Genomic DNA, 19,597 nt, shown 5'->3' with positions numbered 1-19,597 from the left:
ATACAAAATGTACAATGATGGAATCCGATGATCAGCTTGAGACAAAGTGAGAAAAATCATAAACAATTTCATTAGAATTTGTATTTTTCTGTGATACTAAAAGAACAAAAAACAGGAAAAGAAATGAGGATTAAAACTTACGTCACCTTTTGGCAACTTTCTCAGTCTTGAGTCTTGAATGGTATCACTGAGATCAAACATCTTCTGCTTTAAATCTTCTATGGTTTTCACAAGAGTTTAATACAGTAACTTCTATCATCCACCTGTGGTACCAGTGATGTGGGTCAAACAGGGTCAAAAAACAAACAGTTTCCATAAATGCTCCGACAAACAGCTCACTTTGTTAGCTGGAGGTTTTTAGCTCTGATTCTTTGTGGCACAGATTCAACATTCTCAGGGTTTTTGGTCCATCTAGAAGTTTCTGCTCATCCATGGTGAGACTCTTCCCAAAGGTCCTGATCTGGAATGAGATCTGTGGCTCTGGAGGCTGTCGGAGTAAAAACTGAAACCTGAGTGAAGTTGGACCCCCACCCTCTTCAAATCAGATGAAATTGGTGACAAACGTTTGTGCAGCAAAACGTTTTGTTTGTGCTGCTATCATTTTAAAGATATCAAGAAATGTTTCCAGAGGTCATGAAAGGTCAACCAGCTCCCCCTCCACCTAACAGCAGCTTCTTCAAATCAGGCAAAATTGGACTGTTTGTGCTATGTTTGTACAGCAAAAATGTTTTTGTTTGTGCTGCTTTGGCTTTGAATATATTAATGAAAGTTTAAAGGTCAAAAGGTCAACCAGGGTCCACGAAATCAAAATGGCCTTTAAACATTCATTGATATCTTCAAAGCCAAAGCAGCACAAACAAAAAAAAATTTGCTGTACAAAACAGCACAAACCTAGTCGAGTTGATTGACACCAATTTTGTCTGATTTGAAGAAGGTGTGTGTGTATGTGTGTGTGTGTGTGTGTGTGAGGAGGGGAGCTGGTTGACCTCTGGAAATATTGATATCTTTCAAATGATAGCAGCACAACAGAACAGGAAAATTGTTCCCACATATTATCGTCCATTTTGGTGAGTTTATACAAAAAGCAGCTACAGCTTCCTATTGAAACAAGTAAAAGCTGTTACTACCTACTTATTGTACAAGTTTCAGTTGAATTGGACAATATAACTGTGACTCTAAGGGTGGAAAATGTTTAGAAGTGATCTCATCACCAACCTGGAACATTAATGATGATACTGTACATCATGGATGGTTTCATGTTCCATAATGGACGGGGCAGAAAGCTGTTTAAACAAGCATGAAGTCTGATCATATTGTGGATAATAAATCATTTATTTTTCATGCAAATAAAGATTAAGAGACGGGATGGAGAGCTGCAGAACACCTGCTGGATGGAGACCGCCTTCAGCAGGTGAAAACTGAATCAACACCAGAGTTTATCTTCATTATTATTAGAGAAGAAGAACTTTAAAAAATAAAAACTGATTGAATATTTGAAACTACTTTAACTTAGGGACTATTTATGTATATGTGCTTCATTTCATTCAGAAATACTTTATTCAAATAGAAATGAAATTTTGTTGTCCCGGTTGACATCATCAGTTGTTGGTCAGCTCTGCTAATCTGCCTCGTTTGCTTTTGCCGCTCCTCTATTAACCCCTTAAGGGACAGTGCGGGAAGTGTTATATATTTTCCATGCACATGATGTCATTTTATAACACTGTCAAGTTACTATGTTACCTTCAGTTGTTATAAAAATGCTGTATGTATCAAACACAACTTAAAAGAACCTTGACTTTGCAGTTTGATGACTAGAAATTGGGCCTCTGCCTCTTTAAGAAGCTCTGCCTTCAGTGGAGTTGATAACTGCAATTTATAACTCATCTTAGGAGTGTTGGGTTGAAAAGCAGTTTGCATAATGAGCTCAGCAGATGTGCTAACTGCTGCTGCCGCTAGTCTGGAGGAGCTGAGTGACGGAAAATGCAAATAATGAAATAAATGCCAAAACTTTCTGTTCTGGTAGCAAGGTTTGACATTTACCTGAATGATTTACTGTCTAATAACAACTATCATTATTACATCAGCGTTACTGTATTTATGTTAGTATCATTTTCTGTCATCAGAATGAGGAAAGCTTTGCTGGAACACAGTGAACTGAGCGACCCGAGCAGGAAGCGCAGCAGCTTTTATGAACTTGTGCTTCGCTAAATGTTCCGTTTCTTTTTTCTTTATCAGGCCTGCTAATGCACCGACATCCTCCCCGTTTCCAGAACTCCATTAAAGCCATTAAAGATTTGTTTTTTTTTCCTCCCCCTCTTTCTCCTCTGCAGACATCTTATCAACGTTTGGGTTGCAATAAAGAAGTGGAGGTTGGCCATCAACACGGCTGACGTCCGATTCATGTTTCGGTCTGAAGCTCCCACCTCCAGGACTCCTGGTCTATTTCTGGAGATGCTCAGATAGCAAAGTTTAATAATGGCAACTGTTCAGGATGGTCTCCATGGTAATGGCGCTGAACATACAGTATGGTACGTCAGGACACAGCGACGGCGATGTGAACTGATTTAACATCTGGTATGATGGTGGAGGATTCTCTACCTGGTTTAAGATTTTGATATAAAATGATATTTAAAAAAAATAATAATCAGAGAAATCCTTATGAGGACAGGAAAGAACTTGGCAGCAGTGAGGCTATTTTAAGATTGCTTCTTTTAAACTGTTGAGATAATTTAGTTTTGCTTACAAAACGACCACATAAAAAAAAAAAACAGAACATTAAATATTCTGTAAATATAACCTGAAATATAGAGAACAAGGGGGAAAAATTAAGTTTTTATTTTGATTGAACCTTTAACAGAGAGTGTTGGGTTTTCTTTACATTTGGAAGAACCTCACTGTGGATCGGTGTGTATTCTGTTGAAAGAGAGTGTGTGTGTGTGTGGTTACTCTGTCCTCTGCCAGGCTCTGCTTGCAGAACCGGGGATGTCAGAGAGCCCTGCAGGTGTCAGAGTGCTTCTCTTCCTTCTGCACACACACCTCCGTCTGCTGCGCTCCTCTGATGGTCTGCATGTCGGAGTCACCGGGACGAAGAGACGGATTTGACTGAACTGCTTCCTTTGGAAGTTCGTTTGCATGAAGATTCCTGCTGCTTGTTGGACTCTTCAGCTGCGGTCCTGGGGGGATTCCTTCTGCCCAGGTTCAGTTCTCAGTGGAAACAGCCCAAACACACACACACACACAAACTGATTGATAACCGACGCTGGTCGGAACATCAACACTGAGTGCCTGATGATGAAGCGATGACGTCTGATAAGAAATTTTATTTTATTTTTTTAAGTAACAGAAGAAAAGTTTTGAGAATTCAAAATATGAACAGGAAGGTGAGGAGGAGGAAGTGGCTTCTGACTGTGTTCCACTGGAGTCTGAAGCTGGAACCAAGGATTTGGAAACAACATCAAACCTAATCTACAGCTTTTTATTCTTTTTGTCTTTAATACACACGGTTTTCAGCCACCACTGCCTCATTACCAAAGTTAATATCATGACAAATGCTGCAGAAGAGTTGTGTGTTTTACAGTAGCAGTGTTGTGTTCACCAAACACAGTGACATTTTACAGCTCAGACAAGTCACTATGTTACCTTCAGTTGTTATAAAAATCATATATCTCAAACATGACTTAAATGAAATTTGAGTTCCTAATTTAACACCTTCAAATTGGACCTCTGTCTCTTTAAGAAACTTTTGCTCTTTCTGAAACTCCGCCTTCAGGAAGTCATCACAACATGGCTCCTCTATGACACTTGAACAATGTTTTTACCAGTATCTCACTGAGCAGTAGCTCCTATAATGAGCTCAGCAGACGCTCAGCTCCACCAGGTGTTTGCTAATTGCAGCTGGCTAGTCTGAAGGAGTCTGAACCCCAAAACCTGAAAGATAAACACTGAAAACCAATAAATAAGTTCAGCACATCATCAACTGCTTAAGTTTCTTTTGTAATGTTAGTTTTTCCCCCACTAGTCAGTTAGTTGACAAAACGTCAGGTATTGGTTGCTGTGGGTTTTTTAAGAGCTGTTATCTATTTTATCTTTTTGCATGCGTTTGTTTTACTCCTATTTTTGTCTGGTAACGATTGATTGATTGACCGACAGATTTACTGATTGACCGGATGTGATCAAAAACACTAAGACTGTTTGACGGCTGAAACAAAGCAAACTGACCAACATGTTGCTTTTTCTAGCATTTATTTACAGCAGTTTATCATCAGCATAATCAGTCCAGTCACACAGCTAATTAAATAAATCAATATCTCAATGCCTTATGATTCTGCAGCAGTAAACAAAAGAAAAAAAAAATAAATAAGAATAGAGTTGTTGAAACAGAACGGTTTCACAGAGGGGATAAAACGTTTCATCATGTTGGCTCTCAGTTAGGAAGCCGACTCTTACAGCTAAATGTGTCTGGAGGTTCAGCAGAGCTCACAGCGCTAAGCTAACTCCTGCTTCCTGTAATGAAAGACAAAGTCAGTTTGGTTTTCATCATCAGTGTCAGTTTAGCTTTTGAAAACATGTCCTCCGGTGAGCAGGTTGTCTCGATTCCTTCAAACAGAAGCAGAAACCTGTAACGAAGTCACATCCAGGCTGTTACATCTGCACCACGTTGTGCTACGTTTAGCTGTTTGGGTCCGTTAGGCCCCGGCCTGCAGCGGCGTGTCCTGGGCTCTGACGTGGACGCCAGGCAGGGTGAACCAGGCCAGAGGAAGCTCCCGCCGGGCGCTGTCGTCCTGAACCTTCATGTTGAGGTAGAAGTCTCCGGTGTAGAGGAAGAGCAGGGCGCCCTCACACACCGAGCTCTCCCTGGGTTTAACCTGCGACAGAAACAAGAGCCGTTAGCGGACACCCTGCTGTCATTTCTACATGAACAATCTTCAACAAATCTTTGATGAGTCTTAATTAATGAGTTACAACGTTTCCCCTTGGGATTCATAAAGTATTTTTGACTATGAATTAAACCGGGCACACCAGCAGAGAGGATGACAGTGTGTTAGGGCCATTGTAGATAGAAAAGAAAAAAAAAATTACGACTTCTTAAACTCAGAATATTTCAAGTTCTTCCTAGAAAATTTTTGGGATCAATATCAAAATTTCTACTCAAAAAGTTTTTTTTTCCTCACAAATGTCTGATGTTCAGAGCTCAGAGATTTCCAAGTTTTTTCTGAAGATTGTTGAGATTGATCTCAACATTTCTGAGTTTTTTTTAAGTAAACTTTTGGCTGCAGGTTCTTAGGAATTTCAATAATACAGTTTTCTGAGTTTTTGGATGAAATTTACTCCCTTTTTCTTCTATCTCCAACATCTCCATGGTAAGAGTGAGATGTTGCTTTTGCTGTAAAAAGAGAAAAAAAGGTGAGAACAATCACCAAAATTAAGCTGCTCACACGTTCACTGGGATTCTTTTTTCATCCTTTCATCTTCTTTTCAGACTCTAAGCTCTTTGTTTTGTTCCTAACAGTCTCTTTCATCCGCCTGCAGTGTGTTTGACACTCAGAAAAGGTTTTTTCTTTCTTTCGCTTCTTGGATCCATCCGGTGCTAAAACTTTTAGTTTAAGGATTTCAAGCAACACAGTTGAACTGTAGGAGTTTCACTGCCAACAAATACTTTTATTGCTCTTTAACTGGTTTCTCTTTATTTCTAAAAACAGTTCTGTGTCACACATGCACACACATACAGATGTGTGTGCATGTGTGTGTGTATGCGTGTGTGTGTGTGTGTGTGTGCGTGTTGTGCAGACATGTTGAAATAAGTCTAATTTATTTCGAGGTTCCTCGCCAAGCCAGCTGTCCAACATCAGGCTGCATGTCGGCATCGGGCCCGGCTGAACCAGAGCATGTGTCTGTCTCCTCAGCACGTTACCATGGTAATTCAGCTTGGAAACACAACGTGAACGCTCTCAGTCCCTCATCCCGACACCATTTAGAAGCGGTTAGCTCTTAATTCGAACCCGTTCTGTATTCACTGACATCTTGTTGTCTTTTTAAAGATTAAACTTTGTTGTGGCTTTTATTTTTTACTTCCTCTTAACACACTTTTAACTTTAAATGAGTGGAATAAGTTGTGTGTTTTTAAAACCAGCATCATCTTTATTGTTCAAGTTTGCCAATAAAGATTCTATTAAAGGTTTTCCAAACTGGTCACTTCATGCAGCACAGGATGTAACTACAGAGGCTGATCTGTGTTTGGAGTCAGTTGAGCTTCCTGACTTATCATAAATATCAGCTGTTTGAAAAACATCAACCTTAGCCAGATCTAATTATTTAAAGAAACGTTCCGTTTGAAACGATCGGCCTATCCTTAGCAAACGGAGGCTTTAAGGAAGCTTACTGCAAACCTTCAATCGATCAATATGAACTAATAAATTACAGATCTACATCTGATCTTCATTTTTTTTTTTATCTAAAAGGTGGTAGCTGGTCAGGTGTGTGAGCATTTAAACAGTAACACCATGGTCCAGTCCGGCGGCTTGGTGTCAGATATTGGACCTGTATCTTGGTAGAACCAGTTCAGCTTTTGATGGTCAGTCATCATTTTCCTTTAGAAGGGACTGAATATGTTGTATGTATTAAAGGAACAGTGATAGGCTGGTTTAAATCCCATCTGTCTGACAGACTCCAGTTTGTTCATGTGAACAATAATTCTGTTTCAGGGTTACTGGTGGAGAACCACAGGGCTCCGTGCTTGGACCAGTTCTTTTTATGATATATTTTCCAATTATTCCAATTGGGAAAAAACCTCTGACCTTCTGACCTTCTGACCTTCGTCAACAGTTTTTACACTGACCTCCAATAATACAGTTAAGAACCTCTGTGTTATTTTAAACCAGGATATTTTATTTCAATCCCTTAAACATGTTTCTAGGATTTTTTTCCATCACTTATGTGTGTGTATTGTAAAGTGCTTCAAGTAAACATTTGTTATAAATTGTTGCTATATACAGTGGAGTGAAAAAGTGTTTGCACCCTTCCTGATTACATTTTTATTTTTTTGCATGTTTGTCACATTCAAGTGTTCAGATTTTTTTTCTCCCTTAATCATAAACACCAATTAAAAACTACAAAGGTTTTGTAACAGAAACGCATTTACTGTAAATAAAGAGAGTTGAATGATCTGATTTAAGTTGGTCCACCAATTAACATCTTAAAACATAAACTGACGTTTCAACCAGTATGAATACTTTTTGCAAACCGCCTGTGGCTTTACTGACCCAACCGTCTACAGGGTTTGTTCTGAAACAGACTGACCACGTCGATGAAAAAGGTGTTTGAGCCGACGAAGGTGACCGCTTCGTCCAGGTCGTAGTTTTGGACCCCGTTCTGGTAGTCCTGATACGGCATCACGGTCAGAGACAGCGGGCCCACCGGGTTCTTGTTCAGGTTGGTCAGTTTAACCTCCAGGGTCACGGCGTCGCCCACTCTGCAGTCTGCCACCACATCGCAGTCGCATGGCTTCCCGTTCACCAGCACGTCTGAGAGACAGGAGACAAAAACAAGAGAGCACATCTTTAAATCAGTGTTCATCAAATCCTTCAGACCAGGATTAGAAAATCACACAGCTCCTCAGAGACAAAACGGGTTTTCTTCAGACATTTTTTGACAGAGAGAGAGATGGAGAGAGACGGAGAGAAAGACAGAGAGAGAGACAGAGAGAGATGGAGAGAGACGGAGAGAAAGACAGAGAGAGAGACAGAGAGAGATGGAGAGAGACGGAGAGAAAGACAGAGAGACAGAGAGAGAGATGGAGAGAGACAGAGATGGAGAGAGAGACAGAGATGGAGAGAGAGACAGAGAGAGAGATGGAGAGCTTAATTCTAAATATCAAACTGATTCCCCTCCTTTTAATCTCATGCATGAAGAACTTGTTTGTTTTAGAAAACAGTGTCAAACACACACAGACGTCCGTTGTCAAGTAGATACACCATCCCTGCTGTCACAGCCAATCAGGAAACACAGAGTGACTTCAATTGGATTTCCCTGCCGTGTGCCACCGGCTCCTGAAGTGGCCCCATGTTTGGCTCCGCCGCTGATCGAGACGCAACGATCTGCTGTAAACAACAAGCCTGACGGAGTGAGCCCACAATCGCCTGGTGACGGCTCTTTTCGGTTTCACAGCGGCACACGCTCAGGCCGCAGCGCAGATGCATGGGGCCGGCTGGTGTATGCTTTCTAGTGTCACGCCCGCGGCTGCGATAAACACCATGAGTCACCGGCGCTGTGACAGCCTGATGGCAGAGCGGAGCCGCGTTCGCTGCTACCGGTGAGCTGGGCTGCTGAGTACAGTGGCAGAGAGAGAGAGCAGGACAAAGAGGGGCCCTGTGGAAGCTGGGGGCCCCAGAGGAGAGATGAGAGGTGGTTGGTGGCATTCAGCTCCAAGTCCGGATGAAGCACACTTCACCTCTCAACAAGGAAGAGTCTACATGAGAGAGTTTTCTAACTTTGTTTCTAAAAACAATTTGTTCTGTTTTACAACTGGATTAAAGTTCAGACTGAACTGCTCGTCTTATATAAAATTAATAATCTATAGTGGCATTGAACTTTGTCACATTTTGTCACTTTATAGCCACAAAATTCAGTTTAAAGGGGGAGAATTATATAAAATATTTTCTTAGCGTTACATCATGTCATGATGTCACTCGCTCATCAGAGACGGACTTGGAGTGTTGTGTTGATTCTTTCATGCAGGTTTGAGAAATATGTTAATCTCCCATGGCAACCATTCAGCTGTGCAAAACGCAGCCCTTTCCGTGACTCCCCACTCCTTCAGACTAGCCGGAAAAATTAGCAAACACCTGCTGAGCTCATTATAGGAGCTACTTCTCAGTGAAACGCTGGTAAAAACGTTAAAGAGTTAATAGAGGAACCGTGTTGCGATGACTCCCTGAAGGCGAAGTTTCAGAAAAAGCAGGAGTTTTTAAAGAGACAGAGACCCAAATTCAAGGTGTTAAAACACAAAGTCAAATTTCTTTTAGGACATATTTAACACATACAGCACTTTTATAACAACTGAAGGTAACATACTTATCATAGTTGCTTGATTGTGCTATACAATGGCTGGAAAGTACATGACACCGCCCCTTTAAGGAATAGACTCAGCCTGTCATGATAATAAATTTTGCTGGATGATAAATTGTCCCAGTAATTATCGCGAGAAACGATAATATTGTTGTCTTGAGACCATTTTCAAATAATGTCTTAATAATGACATAATAGTACAAGTTTGCTCTGTCAATGACCAACACTGGGAACCCTAACCCAAATAAAACACAATAAAAAACATAAATAAAAACCACACGTGACCAAAACCATAAAAAAAGGATCAAGAAATCCCTAAACAAACAAAAACAAACATTAATCATGATGACCCCCCCTGTCCTCAGACCCACTGACTTGCAGTGTGAAGAGTTTTGAAGGTGAAGGGGTGAACAGGTTCGCTCCATCCATGCTGCCTGCCCTCAACTGGTGGAGACACTCTGATCTCAAAGCTTTCTGCTTATGAATGCAAAATCAAAAATATAAAGGTTTTGTTACTTAATTCAGCAGCTTCTAAAGCTCTACCGTTCCTATGACGTCCTACGTCAACCATTTGGTGAAATAAAACAGAACTCTGCTGAGACAACGGGATGCACACACACTGTGTTCAAAACAACCACTTCATAACTGGCATCGTTGAGCCTTTAGTGACACCTTGGCAAGTGGATATATTTAGTTTGTTCAAAGTCTTGTTGCTAGGAGATGCACAAATTATAGGTAGACCTACATTGGTTCTAAAAGCGGGGATACATTTTTTCCGCATTAAAAGTGAACAAAGAGGATGGTTAGTCTGCTGATGAACTCCCACACACACACGCAGCACAGTCACACACACCCACATGCCGAAAAACACTCGCTCCAGAGTTTCTCTCGCTCTGCCGTCCCAGAGTGCCGGTAGAGGCAATCAGCTGGGAAATGCAGCCGGCGATGTTCATCGAACGCTGCACCGTGGCAAAGTGGTCGATGGTGATCTACCACTGTTCAAAAATACACTCAGCTAAATAAACATGGAGCTCATTCTGTTGTGGAGGCATCACAGCTGGACCAGTGCTGAATCTAGCAGATGAAGACTTCTGCCTTTGGCTCAGTGTCTTGGCAAATATGTGCGGACCCGAGAGGATGCGAGTGATGAAGATGGCTTCAGAGACATCCGCTGTGTGTTCCCTGTTGTGTTGAGCCGAGTGTCAGCAGGTCTCAGAGTTTCCGCTACGTCCTCAGTTCTCACATTAAAGCAAACCGGCTATCTGCAGGCCGAACAGGCAACACTCAGGTTACACACCAGAGGCTTAGATACAGTCAGAACCTGAAAGTCCAATGTCATCACATCCACCTCTATATTACATGACTCCAAGCATCTGTCTGAATCTAAAATACTTCAAACTTTGGCAATTTGGACTCGGTCAAGTGTCAAAGGCGACAAAGACGGTGTGCAAACCCCAACAAACGTCTCCCCTTATCGCCATGCTACGACGGAACAGTTTACTGTAATTCATTGAGATTTTATGCGATGGACCCACACAAGACAGTACATATTCATCAAGTGGAACAAAAATACTTCATGGTTTCTAAACTGTTAAAATATAAAGTGATCTGATCTAAAACACTCTACTGCATATTTCAGGTCACAAAATTGAATCGAGAGTGTTGGTGGGAGTCAATCTCAAAATCCTTGCACAGATTTGAAATTGGACAGGTTTGGAGTTTGACTAGGCCATTCTAATATGAATCTAATTCGATCTAAGCCAGAGATCTGCAACCTGTGGGTCTGCAGCTACAACTGGCTCTTTGGCCTTTCCACAGTGAGTCTTTAGAAAACATTGACTGGAAATGATAAAGAAATAAGATTTTTTTTATGACAATTTTTTTTATGGGATGACACTAAACGTAGATCTATTTTTCTATTTGTTAGGCTGGAAACTAAGTAAATATCATCATCATCTCATATAAAAGAAAACATGACCATTATGTTCTCAAAAAGGTTTTCTGTTTTTCTTCAGACAAATTTTCCTCAAATCATGTTCCAGAAAAACCTGCAAATATTAAACCTACGACAGCGGACCCGGTCAGTACGTCAGTCCTATGTGAACGCTACACTCTTTAGAGTTTAGCTTGTTAAACATTTGTAGACTTCATCTTCCACTTGCCAATTATGCACCACAGCAGGTCAGTATCTCACATTAAAAATCCTGCAAAGTGACACAAAACCAATGGCTATAAAATCACAAATGAGTCAAAAGTTCAAGGCAGTAAATCCTGGTGACTGAGGATCAGTGAGCAGTAATGTCACTGCTCCACTGGGTGCTGTCTGGGCAACGGGACGGAGAGGGTAAAAGAGCTCTGTCCACATGTTATGTAACACGAGTGCCTGGTTTGGTGTTAGCATGCTGTTCTCTGACCAGAACCCGCAGAGGCAAAGAGCTTAGACGGACGTCGCCACGGCAACTGGGGGAGGTGACTCCAAAGTGAGTCTGCTGTAAGATGGAACGACAATTTGGGGATGAAACCGGGACCAGCACCTCCTTCAGAACAATTGTGTGACTGCAGGTGGAAAAGCAGCCGGCGCACACCGACTGGGTCGTGTTGGCGTGTCGCCACGGCTGTCGGGTCAGATGGTGAGGAGTCGCTCCTCAGTGTTACAGGAAGAACGGACAAATCAGCGCCATGCTAATAAAGATGTCATGTCGAGCTTTATGGAGGACCGGATTTCTGACACAAGCACTTAGAGAACAACAGGAGTGACGACTCTATGCCATCAAACTGACTGTATGAGTTATGCTGTATGGCTTTATGTAAACTTTGTGAAAATGTAAAACATGATGGAGATGAAAATGTGTATAGTTGTGGTCAGGAGAGTTTTCCACTGTTCAGTTTTATTTTGTTGNTCTGCTGCGCTCCTCTGATGGTCTGCATGTCGGAGTCACCGGGACGAAGAGACGGATTTGACTGAACTGCTTCCTTTGGAAGTTTGTTTGCATGAAGATTCCTGCTGCTTGTTGGACTCTTCAGCTGCGGTCCTGGGGGGATTCCTTCTGCCCAGGTTCAGTTCTCAGTGGAAACAGCCCAAACACACACACACACACAAACTGATTGATAACCGACGCTGGTCGGAACATCAACACTGAGTGCCTGATGATGAAGCGATGACGTCTGATAAGAAATTTTATTTTATTTTTTTAAGTAACAGAAGAAAAGTTTTGAGAATTCAAAATATGAACAGGGAGGAGGAAGATGAGGAAGAGGAAGTGGCTTCTGACTGTGTTCCACTGGAGTCTGAAGCTGGAACCAAGGATTTGGAAACAACATCAAACCTAATCTACAGCTTTTTATTCTTTTTGTCTTTAATACACACGGTTTTCAGCCACCACTGCCTCATTACCAAAGTTAATGTCATGACAAATGCTGCAGAAGAGTTGTGTGTTTTACAGTAGCAGTGTTGTGTTCACCAAACACAGTGACATTTTACAGCACAGACAAGTCACTATGTTACCTTCAGTTGTTATAAAAATCATATATCTCAAACATGACTTAAATGAAATTTGAGTTCCTAATTTAACACCTTCAAATTGGACCTCTGTCTCTTTAAGAAACTTTTGCTCTTTCTGAAACTCCACCTTCAGGAAGTCATCACAACATGGCTCCTCTATGACACTTGAACAATGTTTTTACCAGTATCTCACTGAGCAGTAGCTCCTATAATGAGCTCAGCAGACGCTCAGCTCCACCAGATGTTTGCTAATTGCAGCTGGCTAGTCTGAAGGAGTCTGAACCCCAAAACCTGAAAGATAAACACTGAAAACCAATAAATAAGTTCAGCACATCATCAACTGCTTAAGTTTCTTTTGTAATGTTAGTTTTTCCCCCACTAGTCAGTTAGTTGACAAAACGTCAGGTATTGGTTGCTGTGGGTTTTTTAAGAGCTGTTATCTATTTTATCTTTTTGCATGCGTTTGTTTTACTCCTATTTTTGTCTGGTAATGATTGATTGACCGACAGATTTACTGATTGACCGGATGTGATCAAAAACACTAAGACTGTTTGACGGATGAAACAAAGCAAACTGACCAACATGTTGCTTTTTCTAGCATTTATTTACAGCAGTTTATCATCAGCATAATCAGTCCAGTCACACAGCTAATTAAATAAATCAATATCTCAATGCCTTATGATTCTGCAGCAGTAAACAAAAGAAAAAAAAAATAAATAAGAATAGAGTTGTTGAAACAGAACGGTTTCACAGAGGGGATAAAACGTTTCATCATGTTGGCTCTCAGTTAGGAAGCCGACTCTTACAGCTAAATGTGTCTGGAGGTTCAGCAGAGCTCACAGCGCTAAGCTAACTCCTGCTTCCTGTAATGAAAGACAAAGTCAGTTTGGTTTTCATCATCAGTGTCAGTTTAGCTTTTGAAAACATGTCCTCCGGTGAGCAGGTTGTGTCGATTCCTTCAAACAGACGCAGAAACCTGTAACGAAGTCACATCCAGGCTGTTACATCTGCACCACGTTGTGCTACGTTTAGCTGTTTGGGTCCGTTAGGCCCCGGCCTGCAGCGGCGTGTCCTGGGCTCTGACGTGGACGCCAGGCAGGGTGAACCAGGCCAGAGGAAGCTCCCGCCGGGCGCTGTCGTCCTGAACCTTCATGTTGAGGTAGAAGTCTCCGGTGTAGAGGAAGAGCAGGGCGCCCTCACACACCGAGCTCTCCCTGGGTTTAACCTGCGACAGAAACAAGAGCCGTTAGCGGACACCCTGCTGTCATTTCTACATGAACAATCTTCAACAAATCTTTGATGAGTCTTAATTAATGAGTTACAACATTTCCCCTGGGGATTCATAAAGTATTTTTGACTATGAATTAAACCGGGCACACCAGCAGAGAGGATGACAATGTGTTAAGACCATTGTAGATAGAAAAGAAAAAAAAAATTACGACTTCTTAAACTCAGAATATTTGAAGTTCTTCCTAGAAAATTTTTGGGATCAATATCAAAATTTATCCTCAAAAAGTTTTTTTTCCTCACAAATGTCTGATGTTCAGAGCTCAGAGATTTCCAAGTTTTTTCTGAAGATTGTTGAGATTGATCTCAACATTTCTGAGTTTTTTTTAAGTAAACTTTTGGCTGCAGGTTCTTAGGAATTTCAATAATACAGTTTTCTGAGTTTTTGGATGAAATTTACTCCCTTTTTCTTCTATCTCCAACATCTCCATGGTAAGAGTGAGATGTTGCTTTTGCTGTAAAAAGAGAAAAAAAGGTGAGAACAATCACCAAAATTAAGCTGCTCACACGTTCACTGGGATTCTTTTTTCATCCTTTCATCTTCTTTTCAGACTCTAAGCTCTTTGTTTTGTTCCTAACAGTCTCTTTCATCCGCCTGCAGTGTGTTTGACACTCAGAAAAGGTTTTTTCTTTCTTTCGCTTCTTGGATCCATCCGGTGCTAAAACTTTTAGTTTAAGGATTTCAAGCAACACAGTTGAACTGTAGGAGTTTCACTGCCAACAAATACTTTTATTGCTCTTTAACTGGTTTCTCTTTATTTCTAAAAACAGTTCTGTGTCACACATGCACACACATACAGATGTGTGTGCATGTGTGTGTGTATGCGTGTGTGTGTGTGTGTGTGTGCGTGTTGTGCAGACATGTTGAAATAAGTCTAATTTATTTCGAGGTTCCTCGCCAAGCCAGCTGTCCAACATCAGGCTGCATGTCGGCATCGGGCCCGGCTGAACCAGAGCATGTGTCTGTCTCCTCAGCACGTTACCATGGTAATTCAGCTTGGAAACACAACGTGAACGCTCTCAGTCCCTCATCCCGACACCATTTAGAAGCGGTTAGCTCTTAATTCGAACCCGTTCTGTATTCACTGACATCTTGTTGTCTTTTTAAAGATTAAACTTTGTTGTGGCTTTTATTTTTTACTTCCTCTTAACACACTTTTAACTTTAAATGAGTGGAATAAGTTGTGTGTTTTTAAAACCAGCATCATCTTTATTGTTCAAGTTTGCCAATAAAGATTCTATTAAAGGTTTTCCAAACTGGTCACTTCATGCAGCACAGGATGTAACTACAGAGGCTGATCTGTGTTTGGAGTCAGTTGAGCTTCCTGACTTATCATAAATATCAGCTGTTTGAAAAACATCAACCTTAGCCAGATCTAATTATTTAAAGAAACGTTCCGTTTGAAACGATCGGCCTATCCTTAGCAAACGGAGGCTTTAAGGAAGCTTACTGCAAACCTTCAATCGATCAATATGAACTAATAAATTACAGATCTACATCTGATCTTCATTTTTTTTTTTATCTAAAAGGTGGTAGCTGGTCAGGTGTGTGAGCATTTAAACAGTAACACCATGGTCCAGTCCGGCGGCTTGGTGTCAGATATTGGACCTGTATCTTGGTAGAACCAGTTCAGCTTTTGATGGTCAGTCATCATTTTCCTTTAGAAGGGACTGAATATGTTGTATGTATTAAAGGAACAGTGATAGGCTGGTTTAAATCCCATCTGTCTGACAGACTCCAGTTTGTTCATGTGAACAATAATTCTGTTTCAGGGTTACTGGTGGAGAACCACAGGGCTCTGTGCTTGGACCAGTTCTTTTTATGATATATTTTCCAATTATTCCAATTGGGAAAAAACCTCTGACCTTCTGACCTTCTGACCTTCGTCAACAGTTTTTACACTGACCTCCAATAATACAGTTAAGAACCTCTGTGTTATTTTAAACCAGGATATTTTATTTCAATCCCTTAAACATGTTTCTAGGATTTTTTTCCATCACTTATGTGTGTGTATTGTAAAGTGCTTCAAGTAAACATTTGTTATAAATTGTTGCTATATACAGTGGAGTGAAAAAGTGTTTGCACCCTTCCTGATTACATTTTTATTTTTTTGCATGTTTGTCACATTCAAGTGTTCAGATTTTTTTTCTCCCTTAATCATAAACACCAATTAAAAACTACAAAGGTTTTGTAACAGAAACGCATTTACTGTAAATAAAGAGAGTTGAATGATCTGATTTAAGTTGGTCCACCAATTAACATCTTAAAACATAAACTGACGTTTCAACCAGTATGAATACTTTTTGCAAACCGCCTGTGGCTTTACTGACCCAACCGTCTACAGGGTTTGTTCTGAAACAGACTGACCACGTCGATGAAAAAGGTGTTTGAGCCGACGAAGGTGACCGCTTCGTCCAGGTCGTAGTTTTGGACCCCGTTCTGGTAGTCCTGATACGGCATCACGGTCAGAGACAGCGGGCCCACCGGGTTCTTGTTCAGGTTGGTCAGTTTAACCTCCAGGGTCACGGCGTCGCCCACTCTGCAGTCTGCCACCACATCGCAGTCGCATGGCTTCCCGTTCACCAGCACGTCTGAGAGACAGGAGACAAAAACAAGAGAGCACATCTTTAAATCAGTGTTCATCAAATCCTTCAGACCAGGATTAGAAAATCACACAGCTCCTCAGAGACAAAACGGGTTTTCTTCAGACATTTTTTGACAGAGAGAGAGATGGAGAGAGACGGAGAGAAAGACAGAGAGAGAGACAGAGAGAGATGGAGAGAGACGGAGAGAAAGACAGAGAGAGAGACAGAGAGAGATGGAGAGAGACGGAGAGAAAGACAGAGAGACAGAGAGAGAGATGGAGAGAGACAGAGATGGAGAGAGAGACAGAGATGGAGAGAGAGACAGAGAGAGAGATGGAGAGCTTAATTCTAAATATCAAACTGATTCCCCTCCTTTTAATCTCATGCATGAAGAACTTGTTTGTTTTAGAAAACAGTGTCAAACACACACAGACGTCCGTTGTCAAGTAGATACACCATCCCTGCTGTCACAGCCAATCAGGAAACACAGAGTGACTTCAATTGGATTTCCCTGCCGTGTGCCACCGGCTCCTGAAGTGGCCCCATGTTTGGCTCCGCCGCTGATCGAGACGCAACGATCTGCTGTAAACAACAAGCCTGACGGAGTGAGCCCACAATCACCTGATGACGGCTCTTTTCGGTTTCACAGCGGCACACGCTCAGGCCGCAGCACAGATGCACGGGGCCGGCTGGTGTATGCTTTCTAGTGTCACGCCCGCGGCTGCGATAAACACCATGAGTCACCGGCGCTGTGACAGCCTGATGGCAGAGCGGAGCCGCGTTCGCTGCTACCGGTGAGCCGGGCTGCTGAGTACAGTGGCAGAGAGAGAGAGCAGGACAAAGAGGGGCCCTGTGGAAGCTGGGGGCCCCAGAGGAGAGATGAGAGGTGGTTGGTGGCATTCAGCTCCAAGTCCGGATGAAGCACACTTCACCTCTCAACAAGGAAGAGTCTACATGAGAGAGTTTTCTAACTTTGTTTCTAAAAACAATTTGTTCTGTTTTACAACTGGATTAAAGTTCAGACTGAACTGCTCGTCTTATATAAAATTAATAATCTATAGTGGCATTGAACTTTGTCACATTTTATCACTTTATAGCCACAAAATTCAGTTTAAAGAGGGAGAATTATATAAAATATTTTCTTAGCGTTACATCATGTCATGATGTCACTCGCTCATCAGAGACGCACTTGGAGTGTTGTGTTGATTCTTTCATGCAGGTTTGAGAAATATGTTAATCTCCCATGGCAACCATTCAGCTGTGCAAAACGCAGCCCTTTCCGTGACTCCCCACTCCTTCAGACTAGCCGGAAAAATTAGCAAACACCTGCTGAGCTCATTATAGGAGCTACTTCTCAGTGAAACGCTGGTAAAAACGTTAAAGAGTTAATAGAGGAACCGTGTTGCGATGACTCCCTGAAGGCGAAGTTTCAGAAAAAGCAGGAGTTTTTAAAGAGACAGAGACCCAAATTCAAGGTGTTAAAACACAAAGTCAAATTTCTTTTAGGACATATTTAACACATACAGCACTTTTATAACAACTGAAGGTAACATAGTTTTCATAGTTGCTTGATTGTTCTATCCAATGGTATGTGGCTGGAAAGTACATGACACCGCCCCTTTAAGGAATAGACTCAGCCTGTCATGATAATAAATTTTGCTGGATGATAAATTGTCCCAGTAATTATCACGAGAAACGATAATATTGTTGTCTTGAGACCATTTTCAAATAATGTCTTGATAATGACATAATAATACAAGTTCACTCTGTCAATGACCAACACTGGGAACCCTAACCCAAATAAAACACAATAAAAAACATAAATAAAAACCACACGTGACCAAAACCATAAAAAAAGGATCAAGAAATCCCTAAACAAACAAAAACAAACATTAATCATGATGACCCCCCCTGTCCTCAGACCCACTGACTTGCAGTGTGAAGAGTTTTGAAGGTGAAGGGGTGAACAGGTTCGCTCCATCCATGCTGCCTGCCCTCAACTGGTGGAGACACTCTGATCTCAAAGCTTTCTGCTTATGAATGCAAAATCAAAAATATAAAGGTTTTGTTACTTAATTCAGCAGCTTCTAAAGCTCTACCGTTCCTATGACGTCCTACGTCAACCATTTGGTGAAATAAAACAGAACTCTGCTGAGACAACGGGATGCACACACACTGTGTTCAAAACAACCACTTCATAACTGGCATCGTTGAGCCTTTAGTGACACCTTGGCAAGTGGATATATTTAGTTTGTTCAAAGTCTTGTTGCTAGGAGATGCACAAATTATAGGTAGACCTACATTGGTTCTAAAAGCGGGGATACATTTTTTCCGCATTAAAAGTGAACAAAGAGGATGGTTAGTCTGCTGATGAACTCCCACACACACACGCAGCACAGTCACACACACCCACATGCCGAAAAACACTCGCTCCAGAGTTTCTCTCGCTCTGCCGTCCCAGAGTGCCGGTAGAGGCAATCAGCTGGGAAATGCAGCCGGCGATGTTCATCGAACGCTGCACCGTGGCAAAGTGGTCAATCGTGATCTACCACTGTTCAAAAATACACTCAGCTAAATAAACATGGAGCTCATTCTGTTGTGGAGGCATCACAGCTGGACCAGTGCTGAATCTAGCAGATGAAGACTTCTGCCTTTGGCTCAGTGTCTTGGCAAATATGTGCGGACCCGAGAGGATGCGAGTGATGAAGATGGCTTCAGAGACATCCGCTGTGTGTTCCCTGTTGTGTTGAGCCGAGTGTCAGCAGGTCTCAGAGTTTCCGCTACGTCCTCAGTTCTCACATTAAAGCAAACCGGCTATCTGCAGGCCGAACAGGCAACACTCAGGTTACACACCAGAGGCTTAGATACAGTCATAACCCGAGAATCCAACGTCATCACATCCACCTCTATATTACATGACTCCAAGTATCTGTCCGATTCTAAAATACTTCAAACTTTGGCAATTTGGACTCGGTCAAGTGTCAAAGGCGACAAAGACGGTGTGCAAACCCCAACAAACGTCTCCCCTTATCGCCATGCTACGACGGAACAGTTTACTGTAATTCATTGAGATTTTATGCGATGGACCCACACAAGACAGTACATATTCATCAAGTGGAACAAAAATACCTCATGGTTTCTAAACTGTTAAAATATAAA

The 19,597-nt window shown here is 41.7% G+C and overlaps 2 protein-coding genes across 5 annotated transcripts in view; both read right to left on the bottom strand.

The window, feature by feature from the left end:
- Positions 1-4,225: 4,225 nt before the first annotated feature.
- Positions 4,226-7,664, bottom strand: LOC103153406 (trafficking protein particle complex subunit 9-like). The gene is made up of 2 exons (XM_016661910.1): positions 7,297-7,664; positions 4,226-4,865 (listed from the first exon to the last, which is right to left on the bottom strand). Exons 1-2 carry the CDS (start codon positions 7,570-7,572, stop codon positions 4,686-4,688), a joined length of 456 nt encoding a protein of 151 aa, XP_016517396.1. The 5' UTR covers positions 7,573-7,664; the 3' UTR covers positions 4,226-4,685.
- A 5,486-nt stretch (positions 7,665-13,150) lies between these two features.
- trappc9 (trafficking protein particle complex subunit 9) overlaps positions 13,151-19,597 on the bottom strand; it is a 189,757-nt gene continuing 183,310 nt past the window's right edge. For all 4 annotated transcript variants that reach the window (XM_016661912.1, XM_007574313.2, XM_016661913.1 and 1 more), the window contains 2 exons: positions 16,221-16,444; positions 13,151-13,790 (listed from right to left, as the gene is read on the bottom strand). In XM_016661912.1, the coding sequence (XP_016517398.1) occupies positions 13,611-13,790; positions 16,221-16,444 (404 nt within the window). In that variant the 3' untranslated portion in view covers positions 13,151-13,610. The remainder of the gene's footprint in view (positions 13,791-16,220; positions 16,445-19,597) is intronic.

Source organism: Poecilia formosa, unplaced genomic scaffold, assembly GCF_000485575.1.
Source record: "Poecilia formosa unplaced genomic scaffold, Poecilia_formosa-5.1.2 Scaffold349, whole genome shotgun sequence".
NCBI lineage: Eukaryota > Metazoa > Chordata > Actinopteri > Cyprinodontiformes > Poeciliidae > Poecilia > Poecilia formosa.
Note: the sequence above shows the minus strand (reverse complement) of the source record. Positions and strands in the feature narration are given on the sequence as shown.